The following is a 17,570-nucleotide window of genomic DNA, read 5'->3' on the forward strand; positions in this document are numbered from 1 at the left end:
CCCACATATACCATTCCACGCTGCCTCCCACATATGCCACTCCACGCTGCCTCCCACATCTGCCACTCCACGCTGCCTCCCACATCTGCCACTCCACGCTGCCTCCCACATCTGCCACTCCACGCTGCCTCCCACATCTGCCACTCCACGCTGCCTCCCACATATGCCACTCCACGCTGCCTCCCACATATGCCACTCCACGCTGCCTCCCACATATGCCACTCCACGCTGCCTCCCACATATACCACGCTGCCTCCCATATATACCACTCCACGCTGCCTCCCACATATGCCACTCCACGCTGCCTCCCACATATACCATTCCACGCTGCCTCCCACATATACCACTCCACGCTGCCTCCCACATATGCCACTCCACGCTGCCTCCCACATCTGCCACTCCACGCTGCCTCCCACATCTGCCACTCCACGCTGCCTCCCACATCTGCCACTCCACGCTGCCTCCCACATCTGCCACTCCACGCTGCCTCCCACATCTGCCACTCCACGCTGCCTCCCACATCTGCCACTCCACGCTGCCTCCCACATATGCCACTCCACGCTGCCTCCCACATATGCCACTCCATGCTGCCTCCCACATATACCACTCCACCCCCACATATGCCACTGTGCCTGATACGCCTTATACCCCCTGATACACCACTCCATCCTCCCCAGACATGCCACACTACCTCCCCACATATGCCACTCCAGTCTACCCCCAGATATGCCACTGTGGCCCCAGATATGCCTTATACACCCTGATACACCACTCCGTCCTCCCCAGACATGCCACACTGCCCTCCCCACATATGCCTTATACCCCCAGATATGTCACTCCATCCTCCCCTGATATGCCTTATACCCCCCAGATATCTCATAGTCCCCTCATAGAGTCACAGACCCGTTCACAGCACACTGTGATAAGTACTGGGTTAATCTTCACTGCCCCCAGGATTTAGATTCCCCTTAGTTTGGCCCCCCTTTATCTCTAGCTGCAACTTAAGTTAACTTTATTAAATTAATCAAATTAACCCTCAGTCCTCATCATTAAATTAACCCTAAACACCCCATTAACCATAACTACCCCTAAATTAACTCTAAATACCCCATCAAAACAACTACCCTAAATTAACCCTAAACACCCCATTAACCATAACTGCCCCTAAATTAACCCTAAACACCCCATTAACCACAGCATCCCCTAAATTAACCCTAAAGACCCTGTCAACCACAACAGCCCCTAAATTAACCCTAAACATACCATTAACCACAACTGCCTCAAATTAACCCCAAACACCCTATTAACCACAGCTGCCCCTAAACACCCCATTAACCATAACTGCCCCTAAATTAACCCCCACCTCCCCTAACTTTCAGTAGCCCAAATATTAATTTTATACTCAGTTAGATGAGTGTCACAGCCATGTGGTTCTGGCCTTCTGGGAGAAGGAAGGGGGCGGGGCCAGTTGTCACAGTGATTACAGGGAGGGGCTGGTAAGTAGGAGCTGCTGCTGTGAGTCACTGAAACGGATTATATAATGAGGGGTATTTTTCAGAGCGTTTGCTCTGAAAAAACCCTCATTTTATAATCGATAATAATCGATTCAACTAATCGATAATGAAATTCGTTGGCAACGAATTTCATTATCGATTATTATCGATTTTATCGATTAGTTGTTGCAGCCCTAGTATTATCTTGAACGTCCCTTTTTTTGGATGTTAATAAATGTGTCCGTTCTACCATCTCGGTCTCCCTCATCGCTTTTTGTAATATTGATTCTGGATAACCTTTTTGTATAAATTCATCGTTAACCTTATTAATTTGTTGTTGGTATATAGAATTATTTGAACAGTTACGTTTTATGCGCATGAACTGTCCCTTAGGGATGTTATTCAGCCGTGGACTATAGTGTCCACTATTATAGAGGATATAACTATTTGTGTCCACTAATTTAAAGAGTTTTTGTGCATAATTTTGATTGTTCAATATATATTAAAAGATCCAGATATGAAATTTGTTGTTTGCTATGTTCTGAGGTTAAATTGATCCCCCACTGATTAGTATTAAGATGCTCCAAAAATGAATACAATCCTTCCGCTGGACCATCCCAAATAAAAAACAGATCATCTATATAACGACGATAGGCAATCAAATTTTGCTCCCAGCTATGGGAAGAATAGACAAACGTCTCTTCCCAATATGCCATAAATAGATTGGCATAGCTGGGAGCAAAACGAGTGCCCATCGCCGTTCCTCGTTGTTGTAAATAGAATTGGTCATTAAAGAAAAAGTAATTATTTTGTAAAATCCACTGGATGGCTCTTATTATAAAATCGCCCTGTATTTTAGGTATGTTTTCTTCTCTATTCAAAAAATATCCTATAGCTTCACAGCCGTTTTCATGTTGAATTATCGTGTATAATGAAGATACATCACACGTAACTAAAAAATAACTATCCTTCCATTGGATCCCTTCCAATTGTTGTAGCAAACTTGTTGTGTCTTTTAGATAAGATCTTGTTTTTTTCACCATAGGTTGTAAAAACTCATCAATATATTTAGACAAATTTGCAGAAATCGATCCAATCCCAGAAACTATTGGTCGTCCGGGAGGATTCTGTAAATCTTTATGAATTTTAGGGAGTGTGTAAAAAGTAGGTGTCCGCGGATAGGTTGTATTCAAGAAATTGTATTCCTTACTAGTTAGAATTCCACATAATTTTCCATAATCCAACATTTGTACTAAAGATTTTTTCATGTCGTTTATAGGATTATTTTTTAATTTTATGTAGACTGTTGTATCATTAAGCTGTTTATAACATTCATCAAGATATTTAGATCTATCTAAAAGAACTAACCCACCCCCCTTATCTGCTGGTTTTATAACAACATTTTCATTTTGACGCAGATTCTTGAGGGCCCGATATTCACCTGATGTAAGATTATTGGTATTAAAATTTTGTTTCTTTTCTGATAATTTGTCAATATCATCTGTAACCAATTTCTCAAATATATCAATAGCCGATGATTTATATTGTGCTGGATAAAAGTGAGACTTGTTAGATAATGTGGTATGTTTAAATTATAAATGTGGACAATGCACCTCATGTCAAGGGACAAACTGTATGAACAGGTCAGCAATTAAAGTGTTCAAGAGTTGTAGAACAGGCAAACAATATAACATAAAAAATGTAATAACATGCCATACTAAAAATGTTATTTATCTATTGGAATGCCCATGTGGACTCCAATATGTTGGAAGAACGGTGAGACCACTTCACAAAAGAATCGATGAACATGTCAGAGCAATAAGGGGAGCTCAAACAAATCACACTGTACCTCTACACTTTAAAGAATGTCACAACAGCGACCCTAAGCACCTTAACCCCTTCGTGACAAAGGCTGATTTTACTTTTTGTACCCTTCGTGACAATGGCCATTTTAACATTTCTGCGCTGCTCGTGTTTAGTTGTAATATTCTTCTTTCCCGTTTACTGAACCCACACACATTAGATATTGTTTTTTTCAGGACAAGAAGGGCTTTCTTTAGATGACATTGTTTTGATTGTATCATATTATTTACTACTAAAAAAAGTATAAAATATGGTGAAAAATTTAGAAAAAAATGACTGTTTCTAACTTTTAGTTGAAAAATCTTTTACTCATCTATAAAAGGTAATGAAAAAACCTGCTAAATGGATTCTACTATTTGTCCTGAGTTTAGAAATACCCAATGTTTTTATGTTTTTTTGCTTTTTTCTACCCATTATGGGGCAATAAGTACAGGTAGCGTTTTGCTATTTCAAAGCCATTTTTTCCAAATCTGGTAATTCTTCCCCTCATGTGCCATTTCGGGTATCTTTGAACCCGGCCAATGCAATTTACCCCATCAAATCATATATTTTTGAAAACTAGACAGCCCAGGGTATTCCAAATGCTAGTATTTTAACTCTTTCCATGCACCATATCTACCACCAGTTTTTGTCAAACTTTGTGGTAGTCATTTTTTTGCATTTGTTTTGTCACACACATTTTACTTCAGGTATGAATTAAAAGGTTCTCGTTTATGTCACTATCACAAAACACCCCAATATGTGTTCAGCAACATCTCCTGAGTACAGCAATACCTCACATGAATGATTTTGCCTGGCTGTTTGGGGGCAGAAGGGCCACATTTGGGGCATGCGCATTTTTCAATGTTGAACTTTGGCATTTGGGGATCCACTGCCCATGCCCCATTTGGTACATCTTTGAGCCGGGCCATTTCAGTGTGCTCAATAAACCCATATATTTTTGAAAACTAGACACCCCAGGGTATTTCAAATGCTAGTATTTTAACTCTTTCCATGCACCATATCTACCACCAGTCTTTGTCAAACTTTGTGGTAGTCATTTTTTTGCATTTGGTTTTCCACACACATTTTACTTCAGGTATGAATTAAAAAGTTCTCGTATATGTCACTATCACAAAACACCCCAATATGTGTTCAGCAACATCTCCTGAGTACAGCGATACCTCACATGAAGGATTTTGCCTGGCCGTTTGGGGGCAAAAGGGCCACATTTGGGGCATGCGCATTTTTCAATGTTGAACTTTGGCATTTGGGGATCCACTGCCCATGCCCTATTTGGTACATCTTTGAGCCGGGCCATTTCAGTGTGCCCAACAAAACCATATATTTTTCAAAACTAGACACCACAGGGTATTTTAAATGCTGGTATTTTAACTCTTTGCATGCACACATTTTACCACCAGCATGTTTTCAAAGTTTGCAGTAGTATTTTTGTGTGTGTATTTTTCCCACACACACCTACTTTATGTATGAATTTACAGCTCCTGGTATATGCCGCTGTCACACGACACCCCATAATGTGTTCAGCAACATCTCCTGAGTGCAGTGATATCCCACATGCATGGGTGTGTCATTTTTGTGGGAACTAAAAGGCCACATTTGGTACGTGTGCATTTTTCTAATTGGAAATTAGGTGTGTGGCCATCCTTCCCCCGGTGTTAATTGGGACGTTGTTGAACCCGGCCAATTCAATTTACCCCATCAAATCATACCTTTTTTAAAAGTAGACACCCCACGGGCATTTAATATGCCAGTATTTTAACTCTTTCCATGCGAGAATTGTTTTAAGCTAATATGCTAATTTTAGGACTTGCTCACAAAAATATATTTTTTATATATATATATATTTTTTTTTTCTTTTTTAAAAAAAATTTTTAACATTTTTTTTCAACTTGGAGGTTCCCCTGATAGTGACATCAGTGGGAAATGATTTTTACATTTTACTAGTTTTTTACTATTTTTTTTCTAATTATTATAAATTTTATTTTATTTTTTTATTTATTTTTACTAATCACACTGTGATCATTGACTTGCATGGTGAATGCAGTACCTGTATTCAACCTGCAAGTGGAGCCAAAGTTCTCTAGATGGTCTGGACTGTCTAGCGAACTTTTAAAATTTGTTTGTTCCTGTTACAGGGCAGCGGCCATCTTGCTTGATGGCGAAGATCATCGGCAGCTGCGGCTGTGACCGCTCTCCGGAGCGGTCACAGCCCATCGAAAGGTAAGTGTTTGGTGTCGCTGGATGCCTCCTGATCGAGGCATTCCAGCGACACCATTTAAGTTTAGGAGGCGATCATCGATCGCCTCCTAAACGCTTTTAATACGGGTGTCCGCCGCCATACAAAGTATGGCGGATGTTGACGCCCCGTGGAGGGGCCAGAGATGGCCCCTTCGTTCCGATAGCGGCGTTGCTGAATGCCTCGAGGTCGAGGCATTCAGCAACGTTTTTTGGGTGCAGAAAGCGAAAACAGATCGCTTTCTGCACCCGTTTAAAGACGTGCCGGTCCTGGCACGTCAATTGTCGTAAAGCACATGCTTTTCCGTGTCGTGCCAGGACCGGCAATTGTCGTTAAGGGGTTAAATATATAGGTATACAGGTAGTCCAGAGAAATTGGAGAGGAGGAAATTTTATTAAAAAAGTTGGTCAGATTGAGATGAAGTGGGTCTATGTATTGAAAACACTACATCCTGTGGGATTGAATCAGGATTTTGATCTATTTAATTTTTTAGATTAATTATTCCCTCATAAAATATGAAACTAATTTATAATTAATATATATGTATATGTGGTTTTAGATATATATTTCTCATATGTTTTATATGTTTTAAATTATGTAATGTATATCTATTTATATTGGTATTTATACATGATCTTTATAAATATTTTACTAATATGTGAGAAACACTACATGCCCCATATGGATGGGTTTGATAGGTCTCTGAGCCAATTTCTAACTTATTATGATTAAAATGCTTTATAGTTAAGTGTGTTTTTAATTCATTCTCTTTGTGCAATATGGACATTGTTATAGATATTTTTATGGACACTTAAATATGGGTGCTGAATATGGACAAACTTTTATACATAATGCATTCTAATATTATTGGATTTAAACATCAGCTGCACATAAAGGGACTCCACCTGGCAGATCTAATGCAGCAGAGCATATAAGGATAATGAAGAGGAGGGACTGGTATGCATCTGAGGAAGCCTGATTGGGTGAAACGCGTTATGCAAATTGGCGATACGCCCACCTGGAAGTAACACAAACTTTGTTTGCTTGTTGCAAGCATATCGTTTTTTAGATTTTACTACTAATAAATTGCTATTTTTACTTTCAAATCCTCCTCTTCATTTTGACCTCCTGTATATCTTGAGCTGATGCTCATTGAGGAACAACAACATTGAGTGGAACACCACAAAGCTGCTGTTTTCCAGAAACTATTGGATCCTATGATATTTCTACACAGACGCCCTATAGTTTGAGCAAACTTGGTTGCTCAAAAGATTGTGAGTACCAATCTTATAGGAGGGTTAATATCTCTTGTATAAACAATATTATACTATTATCTATATGCTTCTTTTATTTTTCATGTGAACCTGCTGAGAGTCTCATAGAAGACATCACATGTGATTTGAATCTAAGTATACCTGTTTTTTTTGGGTTTTTTTTTATTTACTATGCACGTGGGTGTTATTTTGTAAGGACGGATATGTTCAAATATTGCATAACACTATTAATATAGAGTTATTACAAACGGAGCGCTGCACTCTCTTTTGTTTCTTTTTGTAGAAAGGACAGATGTTGTGCAAACGCTTGTAGTAGTTGTGACGTCTGGCTGTGATATGTCTGAAAAAGTAGTTGCTTCTGTTATTTAGAGTGGTTATGACCTAACTTACCTTGTGGTGGGATCTTACTAAGCAGAGAGACAGACAGGTAAGAACATCGTGGACTGAATGGTAGTGAAGTTGTGTGCGCAAATAGAGGACAGAAGCTTAGGCAAAAAAAAAAATGTGTGTGAAAAGGGCAGGGAATTGGAGAAGGAACAGGGGGCATACTGTGGGATGAGAAAGCAGGTTTTTTATATCGTGCTTAAAAATGCATGAAACTATAAACAAAAAACATTGGCTTTCCTATACCATGCGGCCCTACCAACACACAATGGACGTTAAAGGACATAACTTGTCCTGTTTTCACACAGCAGGTAATCAGGCTCCATAGGAATCCCAGACGGGATCCTGCAGACTTCTAGCCTCCTGGAAAAGCCGGCATGGATTTTCCACAGAATGGGGAACACATTTACAGGAAGCCTAAGAACTATGTGCAGGGTAGGAGGCAATGCAAAGTTTCTACAGAAGGGGTATGAAACATTTAAATTGCACATCATCGCCTATCATATGCATTAAAAAGCATATGCGCTAGTATTATAAAGTTAGCTCAGGCATTTGTGAACACCTGCAGTTAGGAATTCTGACATGCATAGCTGCAAACTTGCTGATAAACAAGAGCTTCCACTCATTTCAGACTGAAATTTCTTTGTAGAGAAATGTGAACACAAATTGTTATACAATAGTCTTGTTGCAATATACAGTGGATAAAAAAACAACGCATCCCTGTTAAAATGCCAGGTTCTTGTGATTTTTAAAAATGAGACAACGATAAATCATGTCAGAACTTTTTCCACCTTTAATGTGACCTATAACGTGAAAAATTCAATTGCAAAACAAGCTGAGATTTTTGAGGGGGAGAAAATTAAAAAAAACAAAAAAAAAACTCACAACAACGTTGCTAGCGTGTGCACACCCTTAAACTCTAATACCTTGTTGAAGCACCTTTTGATTTTATTACAGCAATCAGTCTTTTTGGGTAGGAGTCTATTAGCGTGGCAATATTTGCCCACTCTTCTTTTGCAAAAATGCTCCAAATCTGTCAGATTGCGAGGACATCTCCTGTACACAGCCCTCTTCAGATCACTCCACAGATGTTCAATTGGATTCAGGTCTGGGCTCTGGCTGGGCCATTCCAAAATGTTAATCTTCTTCTGGTGAAGCCATGCTTTTGTGGGTTTGGATGTGTGCTTTGGGTCGTTGTTGTGCTGAAAGGTGAACTTCTTCTTCAGCTTCCTAACGGACGCCTGAAGGCTTTGTGCCAAAATTGCCTGGTATTTGGAACAGTTCATAATTCCCTCCACTCTGACTAAGGCCCTGGTTCCAGCTGAAAAAAAACAGCCCCAAAGCATGATGCTTCCACCACCATTCTTCACTGTGGGTATGGTGTTCTTTGGATGATGTGCAGTGTTGTTTTTGCGCCAAATATACCTTTTGGAATTAAGGCGAAAAAATGCAACCTTGGTTTCATCAGACCATAACACATTTTCCCACGTGCTTTTGGGGGGACTTGATGTTTGTTTTTGCAAACTTCAGCTGGGCTTAGATGTTTTTATTTGTTAGAAATAGCCCATTAATATGAAGAATACAGGAGATTGTCACATGTAGCACACAGCCAGTACTTTCTAGAAATTCATGCAGTTCCTTTAATGTTGCAGTAGGCCTCTTGTAAACCTCCCTGGCCAGTTTTGTTCTCGTCTTTTCATCAATTTTGTAGAGAGGTCCAGTTCTTGGTAACATCTCTGTTGTGCCATATTGTCTCTACTTGATGATGACTGTCTTCACTGTGTTCCATGGTATAGCTAATGCTTTGGAAATTATTTTGTACCCTTCTCCTGACTGATATCTTTCAACAATGAGATCCCTCTGATGCTTTGGAAGCTCTCTGCGGAACATGGCTTTTGCTCTGAGATGCAACTCAGTCGGGTAAATCCAACTAGAACAGCTGAACTTTATTTGTGATTAATCATTCACTTTAAATGATGACAGGTGTGTAATGACTTCTATTTAACATGAGTTTGAATGTGATTGGTTAATTCTGAATACAGTTATAAGAGGGTGTGCACACACTGCACTCAGGTTATTGTTAGTTTTTTTTCACCTTCAGCTTGTTTTTCAATTTAATTGTTATCGTTAAAAGTGGAAAAGTTCTGACATGATTTATCTGTCTCATTCTTTAAAATCACAAGAACCTGGCATTTTAGTAGGGGTGTGGACTTTTAATATCCACTGTAGTTATGATTACATACGGTGTCCCGCTTATTTTTTTTAGTCTGTCAACATAGTTAGAACATAATTCTAAAACAATAGAAAAATTCCCCTGAATATACCTATTTGCTTGGCTATAAGACCACCCTCAAAATTTGAATATTAATTTAGGGAAAAAAAGAAAAGCCTGAATATAAGACTATCCTATAGGAAAAATGTTTTACTAGTAAATATTAATTCACATGCATATAAGAAACTGGATACAGAAGAACAAGACGCTGTTACTCACCTGTCCTCGGCTCCCACGGTGCCGCAACAGCCGCCGCGAAGGAGACCCTCCAATGCAACCGCCACGGAGGAGAGGGAGACCCCCCTCCAACACACGGCCACCCCCACTGCAGCCACCACTGAGGAGAGGGAGACCCCCCTCCAACGCACGGCCACGTCCGCAGCAGCCACCACAAAGGAGAGGGAGACCGCCGCTTCCGCCGCCGTCCTCTGAAGTGCCGCGCAGGAGAGGCAGACCTCCTGGTACACGGCGTCCTGCTTCTGCGCTCGCAGAACTCCCTCTGGTTGCGAACTCCCACTGCAGGCCTGTATGAAGGGAGATTACGCCACACTCATGATGGCCGCGATTCCCAGATACCGGAAGTGACATCATAACGGTTTGGCGGGGGATTCGAACTTCCCCTGAGGTTCCCTATTTAAACCTCTTCAGTTCAGTCATACGTCGCCTTCTGATGGTTGTCCTATGCCTTGTGCTAGCTCCCAGATAGCGTTTTGATTACGGTTTCCCGTGTTTGATCCTGGCTCGTCTGACTTCGTTGTTTTCCTGAATCCTGACCTCGGCTACGTTTACCGTTTATCCTGATCTCCTGAATCCTGACCTTGGCTACGTTATACGACTATCCTGCTCTCCTGAATCCTGAACTCGGCTTGTTTGACCTTGTTCTCTCCTGGAGTCCTACCTGACCACGGTGTCTCCAAACTACTTGTACGTGACAGGCACCTGGTTGAAGCTCTGAACGAGCGAAACGCGTAGCGCTTTCATTTTATATATATATTCGTGATTTTATTGATTTTGATATGTTAATCCAAAGAATTGGAGTCGGAATAAAAAGTTTTTATCGAGTTTGCTGTCCCTTCTCGTTTTTGGAATGTCTGTGGATTCAGGAGTTTTAATGTAAAAATGAAAGGACCTTGGTCCCTTTTAATTGGTGTGTACAGACTGACCACATTCCAGGACTTCCTTGATTAAGTAGTGTGTGCGAGGGTGAAGAAAACACTGCATTGACATTTAAAAGTTATAACATCCTTAGTTTAACCTAGATAACAAAAATCAACATGAAAAAAAAAAACATTTTGTTTCTTCCGCAGCATGAATACTCCTCTGGCGTCTGGAGGGTCAGATCAGCTGAAACAAACTGTTCTGCCTCCTTTGGATTTTGGAAGACAGTTGTACAGTTATTGATGGTTAAGCATAGCTTAGCAGGGTATGCTGTAGTAAACTTGAGTTTACAGAAGTTTGCGTATAGGGTTAAATTCTCTCCTTTTGGCTGATACCGCTGCTGAAATACTTTTATGGGAATCTAAGTGTAAGCATAGTTGAATTCCCTTTTCAAATTTGCAGGGTTGCAGGAACATTGTTTTTCCCTAATTCTGGGATACCGACAAAGTTTGGTTTATTACTGCAATTTATGTTTTCTCGGTCATTGGGTTTCTCAGTTAGAGCTTGCATCTTTTCTGAGTAGGTATTTATCATTTCTTTAAGACTTTGATTTTCGTCTACCACATCGCTTTGGTGTTCTTAGGTGGTAAAGCGTAGCGTGTTAGTAGAGATGTCAACCGACATCGTTGTATGTAGTAGAATGGATTGTGCTACTTCTTTTACCAAGCCCTCTACTGGGGGTCCCGGAATTGGTGTTCCCATGTCATGTAAAGCCCAGGCTTGGTAGGGAAGGGTCTCCAAGCTTTCCTCCCCTGGCCGTAGAGTTAGGGAAATCTTTGTTTTCTGCTGCTTACGTGTAGTCTTAGTCATCATCTTTTTGGCAGAATTCTGTATAAATCTGTCCATTGTCCCTTTACTGAGATGTTTACTTTAAATATACTAGAGCAGTTGAGACGATAAGGCATACCCAGTATATTATTGCAACTTCATTTCACCATTCTTTTTTCCTTCTTCACCTACTCTTTATCCAAACAAGTAGTCAGGAGGTACACTGTCCTTCATAGAGTATGTGATTTACGCTAAATAGCTTTTGTCACCGTTTGATTTGTTTGCCACTCTCGAGGACTCTGTCATAAATGTGGGCCTCTGAAGGTCCTCCCCAAATCTCTCCAGGGCCCCACACTGGCTGCTGCACTCCTCTCCACACCCCCATAGCTAAGCGTGTGATGGACCTTGTAGTTTTCCCAGTTAGGGTGTGAACTTGGACGGTTTCGTGTTCAGGAGCTTAGTGGTCTTGTGGCGGCAAGATGCCGGCCACTATGTATGTCATCCCCGCTCCAGCTCCCCCGCCTTGTTCCAACTGTTGCGGGTCAGTGTCGTATCCTCTACTGCATCCCATAGTCTGCCATTGCTCACGGAGCAGGTGATCGCAGTCTGCGCATTCTCGTTTGACCACTGACATCCACAAGCCATTTTCGTCCACACAACTGCCGCTCACTGAGATGGTTGTGCGTTAAAATCCAAGTAGATCAGCATTTTCTGAAATATTCAGACTAGCCGGTCTGGCGCCAACAACCATGCCACGTTCAAAGTCACTTTACTCCCCTTTCTTCCCCATTCTGATGCTCGGTCTGAACTTCAGCAAGTTTTCTTGAACACGTCTACATGCCTACATGCATTAAGTTACTGCCATGTGATTAGCTATTTGTGTTAACAAACAATTGAACAGGTGTACCTAATAAAATGGCCAGCGAGTGTACGTTTTTTATGCTTTTTATCAGCTTGTGAAAATTTTGAAGATAAAATGTTTGTTTTTTGTTTTCCTCTCCAGCAGAAAGCAATAAAGTTATCTGCAAAAACTGGTATTCCGCTGGGAGTACTGCCTGCAAGGGGCCCTACAGCAAAACAAGTGGAGCGCATGGAGATGATTAATGATGTTGACTTGCCAAGATCATCAACCCAGCCACGGTCCAGAGAAGAATCCACAGAGGAGAGGAAGGGAAGAAAACAAGCCATAAAGCAAGAACGCAAGGTATCTAGGCATGTAAAGTTAGCAATGATCAGTGATCCTAAGGATGACCAGACTTTTTTATTTTTACCAACAATTTTCCCATATTCTTCCTTCCTTAGAGTTAAGTCACCATAGTTGAAGAAACAGTTTGAGGAAGAGAGTCTTTTATTTTTTTTTGTTGCTTGATCTTATGTTAGGCTTACTGTTTCAATTTTAATACCGTATTTGCCCGATTATAAGACGACCCTGATTATAAGACGACCCCCCAAAATCTGAATATTAACTTATGAAAAAAACAAAAAGCCTGAATATAAGACTACACTATAGGAAAAAAAGTTTTACTAGTAAATATTAATGCATGTAAACAATTTTTTCATATCTAATAAAACCTATGATTGAGAAAAATATATATATTTTTTTTATTTCCTTTTATTTGCCAACCTGCCCCCCCAGGGTTGCCACTCTGCCCCCAGAAATGCCTTATACCCCCTATTTGCCACTCTGCCCCATGATGTGCCTTTTAACCCTCTATATGCCAGAGTGGCATATAGGGGGTTAAAAAGCATATCATGGGGCAGAGTGGCATATAGGGGGTTAAAAGGCATTTCTGGAGGTATATATATATAACTGCTAATAATCACACTCCTATCAAGTCAAGGCAGCCAATACATGCTGGAACCTGGGGATGATAGCAGTGGGAGTACAGCCTCCCTATGCCATGCTACCACCACCACCCACCTTACACATCCATGCTATCACACACACACTCATTCACAAACATTTAAATACTCATTCATTCCATTAATCACACATACTTCACACATTAATCACAAAAACCCTCCCCCACCCCCTTACCTGAACTGCAGATCTCTCACTCGAAGACTTCTGCAGGGGCCCGGCTGTGCGAGCAACTTCTCTGGCCCCGCCCCCAGAGGAAGGAGGGGGGAGGCAGAGTTATGTGACACTCTGAGGAAGAGACGCTGCTCGCGACCAAAGCACCGGTTAGCAGCCTGGCAACCTAATCGAGGTCTGATTAGAAGACGACCTCGATTATAAGACGAGGGGTATTTTTCAGAGCATTTGCTCTGAAAAAAACCTCGTCTTATAATCGAGCAAATACGGTATTTGTTTTTTTCTAAGCCACAGCCATATAGTAAAACAAGCTCGGTAATATTTAATGTAAGTGTTGATTTATGTTGTCATAACACTTTTTCGTGAATGTGTGTGATAAACTGCTGGTCCTTTTCTTCTTACCAGGAGCGTAGGATGGAGAAGAAAACCAATACACTTGCCTTTAAGGTGGAGAAAAGCAGACAGGAAAAGGAGAGGATGAACTTACAGCAAAACTTGCAAGGACTTAAATTATCATAAAGTCTCTTTGATCACAGCTGTTTGTATGTTAGGGTCTGCCATTAACTTGTACTGGGGGAGGCAGATCTCTGTTGCCATTTCATTAATAGACAACATAATATTGGTAATGCAGCACACAAAGTAATCTGATTTCTCAGAACTAACCTGAGAAAACTGGGATTGTCAATTTATACTTGGTCGTCTGTGTGATGGTAATTATGTTAAAATAAAAAAATAGAAACATGAAAGTGCTGTACATGTGATGCCTTTTGATATACATTGCTTTGCAGTATTTTCTAATAGCCATTTAAAATGAGTTAAGTAAATAAAAACAGCAGGTCTTCAATTGTATTTGAACAATAGTCCATTATGAAATGAACTTTTAAAACAAGCCCCTGTCAAGAGTTTAACCCAAGAGCTAGGTTGCATTTGAGGATGCAAGATATTTCTACATTTTTGTTAGATGCTTGTTGTTTTTCACTCTCGCATTTAGTGTTTCCACACAAGCCATATTTTTTTTTTTTTTTCCTTCAGAGCTTAACATTGTGGTAACATTTTGTGGTATATTATAAACCCTATAATTTCAGCAAAGTGCATAAAGTATAGAATTGGCTCATAAACTGGTCCTTGTAATTTCCATAAATTATTGTTAAAAATGGGGGTAGTAGATTCATAATAGATTCATAGGTTCTGTGTTCCAGTATGACCGTATTGTGTGTGTTTTTCTTATTCCTGTTAACATGGTCAATACTTTTAATTCTGTAACATCAGTAGAATACCATGATTAATGTTTGACCAATGTACCAGTAGGACTGGCTATCAAGACCTGCAGCATACAATTTTCTATTTAGACTCTGTCTAAATATAATTAACCAGCTCTCTTCAAACAATTTTCTAAATAAAATGAATAACTTCACATGCTTCCTCCAAAAAAGCTCACATACATTAAGTTGCTAAACTACCGTATTTACTCGAATATAAGACAAGTTTCTTTCAGAGCAAATGCTCTGAAAAATACCCCTTGTCTTGTATTCAAGGTCGTCTTATAATCAGACCTCAAATCGAGGTCTGACCACAAGACTAAGGTCCTGATCTCCCGCAGCACTGCAGGGGACCTGGATGCTCCTCTCTGACAGCCGTCCTCCGTTGCTACCTGGTACTTCTGCCGGGGCTTCCATGACGGAGTGCCGGCGTGACATGACCTTCCGGTGCTCCGCCATAGAAGCCCCTGCAGAAGTTCCCTGTAGTTAAGGAGGTTGTCATCGCGCAGACGTTCACAGGCTGCCAGGGAGGAGGATCCAGGTCCCCTGCAGCGCTGCGGGGGATCATCCTCTCTGGCAGCTGGTGAATGTCTGTGCAACCTCCACTGCTACCCAGAACTTCTGCTGGGGCTTCTACAACGGAGCGTCATAGAAGCCCTGGCGGAAGTGCCTGGCAAAAGCGGAAGTTGTCTACATGCATCGTGCAGATGTTCAGCAGCTGCCCCCACTAGACACCAGGGAATCTGGAGCATGGGGGACAAGTCTGGGAATTCATTGGTAAGTCGGAAGGGGGGGGCAAAGTGGCATATCTGGGGGGGGGGGGAGAGTGGCAAGCCTGGTGTCAGATGTGCATAACTGGGGGCAGAGTGGCAAATAACAGGGGGAAAAAAAAATGCATTTTTCTCAATCATAGTTTTTATTAAAAATGAAAAAAAATTTACATGTGAATTAATATTTGCTACTAAAAGAAAAAACTACAATTATAAACCAATTATATGTAATTTTGCTTAGAATTTTTTCACTTAGATGATTAAACTTGTGTTTGACATGGTGAAGGGGAATTTTGCCATCACTAAACTCGCTATTTTTTAATGCAGCGATTCAGGACATTTATACACAACATGTTATTTGTCCTGCGTCCTAAAGATTGCGGCATGTACTAGTATGTCCTGCATCTGTAGTGGGTTATATAACCATTTTATATTTTAATGAGGCACAGAGGTTAAAGGAATGATCACTGTTAGTTGGTTAATCTCTGCAGACGCAAGGATTGTATTATTTTAGGGCAGCTGAACGAGGCAACGTTAGTTTTTCATTGAAGCCACTGTTATTTTGGGGGAATTTCATGCTGCACCTATAGTGCAGCTCTGAATAAAATTTAAAACTAGTAAATTTTTTCCTTTTTTTTTTTTTTATGTATGTAAATTTTACTTAATCTCAGCAAGATTTCCTTTTCAAAGTGGGTGGTAGATAAGTGGAACAGACTCCTACCACAAGGCTAGTAGAGGCTAATAAAATGAGAGAATTGAATCATGCATTAAATAGGTGTCTGCAAAACTGTCTGAGCTTTTGGTAAAACAGGAAGAAAATGTATTCGCAAAGAGGTTACATACCATAATATGGAAGCTCATAAAAAAAAAAAAAAATCTATATATCTAGCCACGTTTCATGAGAAAAATAATCACGTTTTGTTGGCTTCATATAACTGTAATACAGCACACACGCTAAGAGAGAGAAAAAGGAAAAACTAAAAACATTTGTGAGTACAGAGAATTTTTAGGAGGGACCGAGGCACTAAACAAGTGGCTCAGAAGCTGGTGTAGGAAGGAGGGGTTTGGTTCATGGAGAACTGGGCCGACTTCTCTGTCGGATACAGGCTCTACGGTAGGGACGGGCTGCACCTCAATGGGGAGGGTGCAGCTGTGCTCGGGGAGAAGATGGCCAGAAGGGTGGAGGAGTGTTTAAACTAGGTAAAGGGGGGGAGGGAAACTACAATATAGAAGGGGAAGATAGTGTAGATAGAAAGCTGGGGCTTATAAATGTACCTGGGGGTGGAGCGGAGGGAGGGGTTAGAATAGTCAATAGGGATAGGCTTCATAGGGAAAAAAAACATACACCTCTAAATTGTATGCTTACTAATGCCAGAAGTCTGACCAATAAAACTGACGAACTGGAGTTAATAATGTCTGAAGAAAACTATGACATAGTGGGTATAACAGAGACATGGTTGGATGATAGCTATGACTGGGCGGTTAACATACAGGGTTATAGTCTATTCAGGAAGGATCGAAAAAAACAAAAAGGGGGAGGAGTTTGCCTTTATGTAAAGTCCAGCCCAAAGGCCACACTGCGGGAGAATATATGTGAGGGAAATGATAATGTGGAGTCATTATGGGTAGAAATATATGGAAAGAAAAATAATAAAATACTGATCGGGGTTTGCTATAAGCCACCAAATATAATGGAAGCAGCAGAAGATCAATTATTAAAGCAAATAAACAAGGCAGCAAATCACAATGAGGTGGTTATTATGGGGGACTTTAACTATCCCGACATAAACTGGGAAACAGAGACCTGTGAATCTCATAAAGGAAACCGGTTTCTGACTATAAGTAAGGATAATTATCTGTCCCAAATGGTACAGGACCCGACCAGAGGGGGCGCCCTACTGGACTTAATATTAACCAACAGACCTGACAGAGTAACTAATGTGCAGGTCAAGGGGCATCTAGGAAATAGTGATCACAATATGATACATTATAACTTGTCCTTCAATAAGGGAACTCTTAGAGGAGCCACAAGAACTATGAACTTTAGGAAGGCAA

At 40.8% G+C, this 17,570-nt stretch overlaps 1 protein-coding gene across 1 annotated transcript in view; it reads left to right on the plus strand.

Annotated features, from left to right (window-relative positions):
* LOC149271373 (protein LTV1 homolog) overlaps positions 1-14,005 on the plus strand; it is a gene marked incomplete at its 5' end in the record, with an annotated part of 43,103 nt that extends 29,098 nt beyond the window's left edge. The window contains 2 exons of the mRNA XM_089507501.1: positions 12,455-12,655; positions 13,892-14,005. Of these exons, the coding sequence (XP_089363627.1) occupies positions 12,455-12,655; positions 13,892-14,005 (315 nt within the window). The remainder of the gene's footprint in view (positions 1-12,454; positions 12,656-13,891) is intronic.
* Between the last annotated feature and the right edge of the window lie 3,565 nt (positions 14,006-17,570).

Source organism: Sceloporus occidentalis, unplaced genomic scaffold, assembly GCF_023333645.1.
Source record: "Sceloporus occidentalis isolate IW3139 unplaced genomic scaffold, rSceOcc1.0.p SCAF_528, whole genome shotgun sequence".
NCBI classification, from domain to species: Eukaryota; Metazoa; Chordata; class Lepidosauria; order Squamata; family Phrynosomatidae; genus Sceloporus; species Sceloporus occidentalis.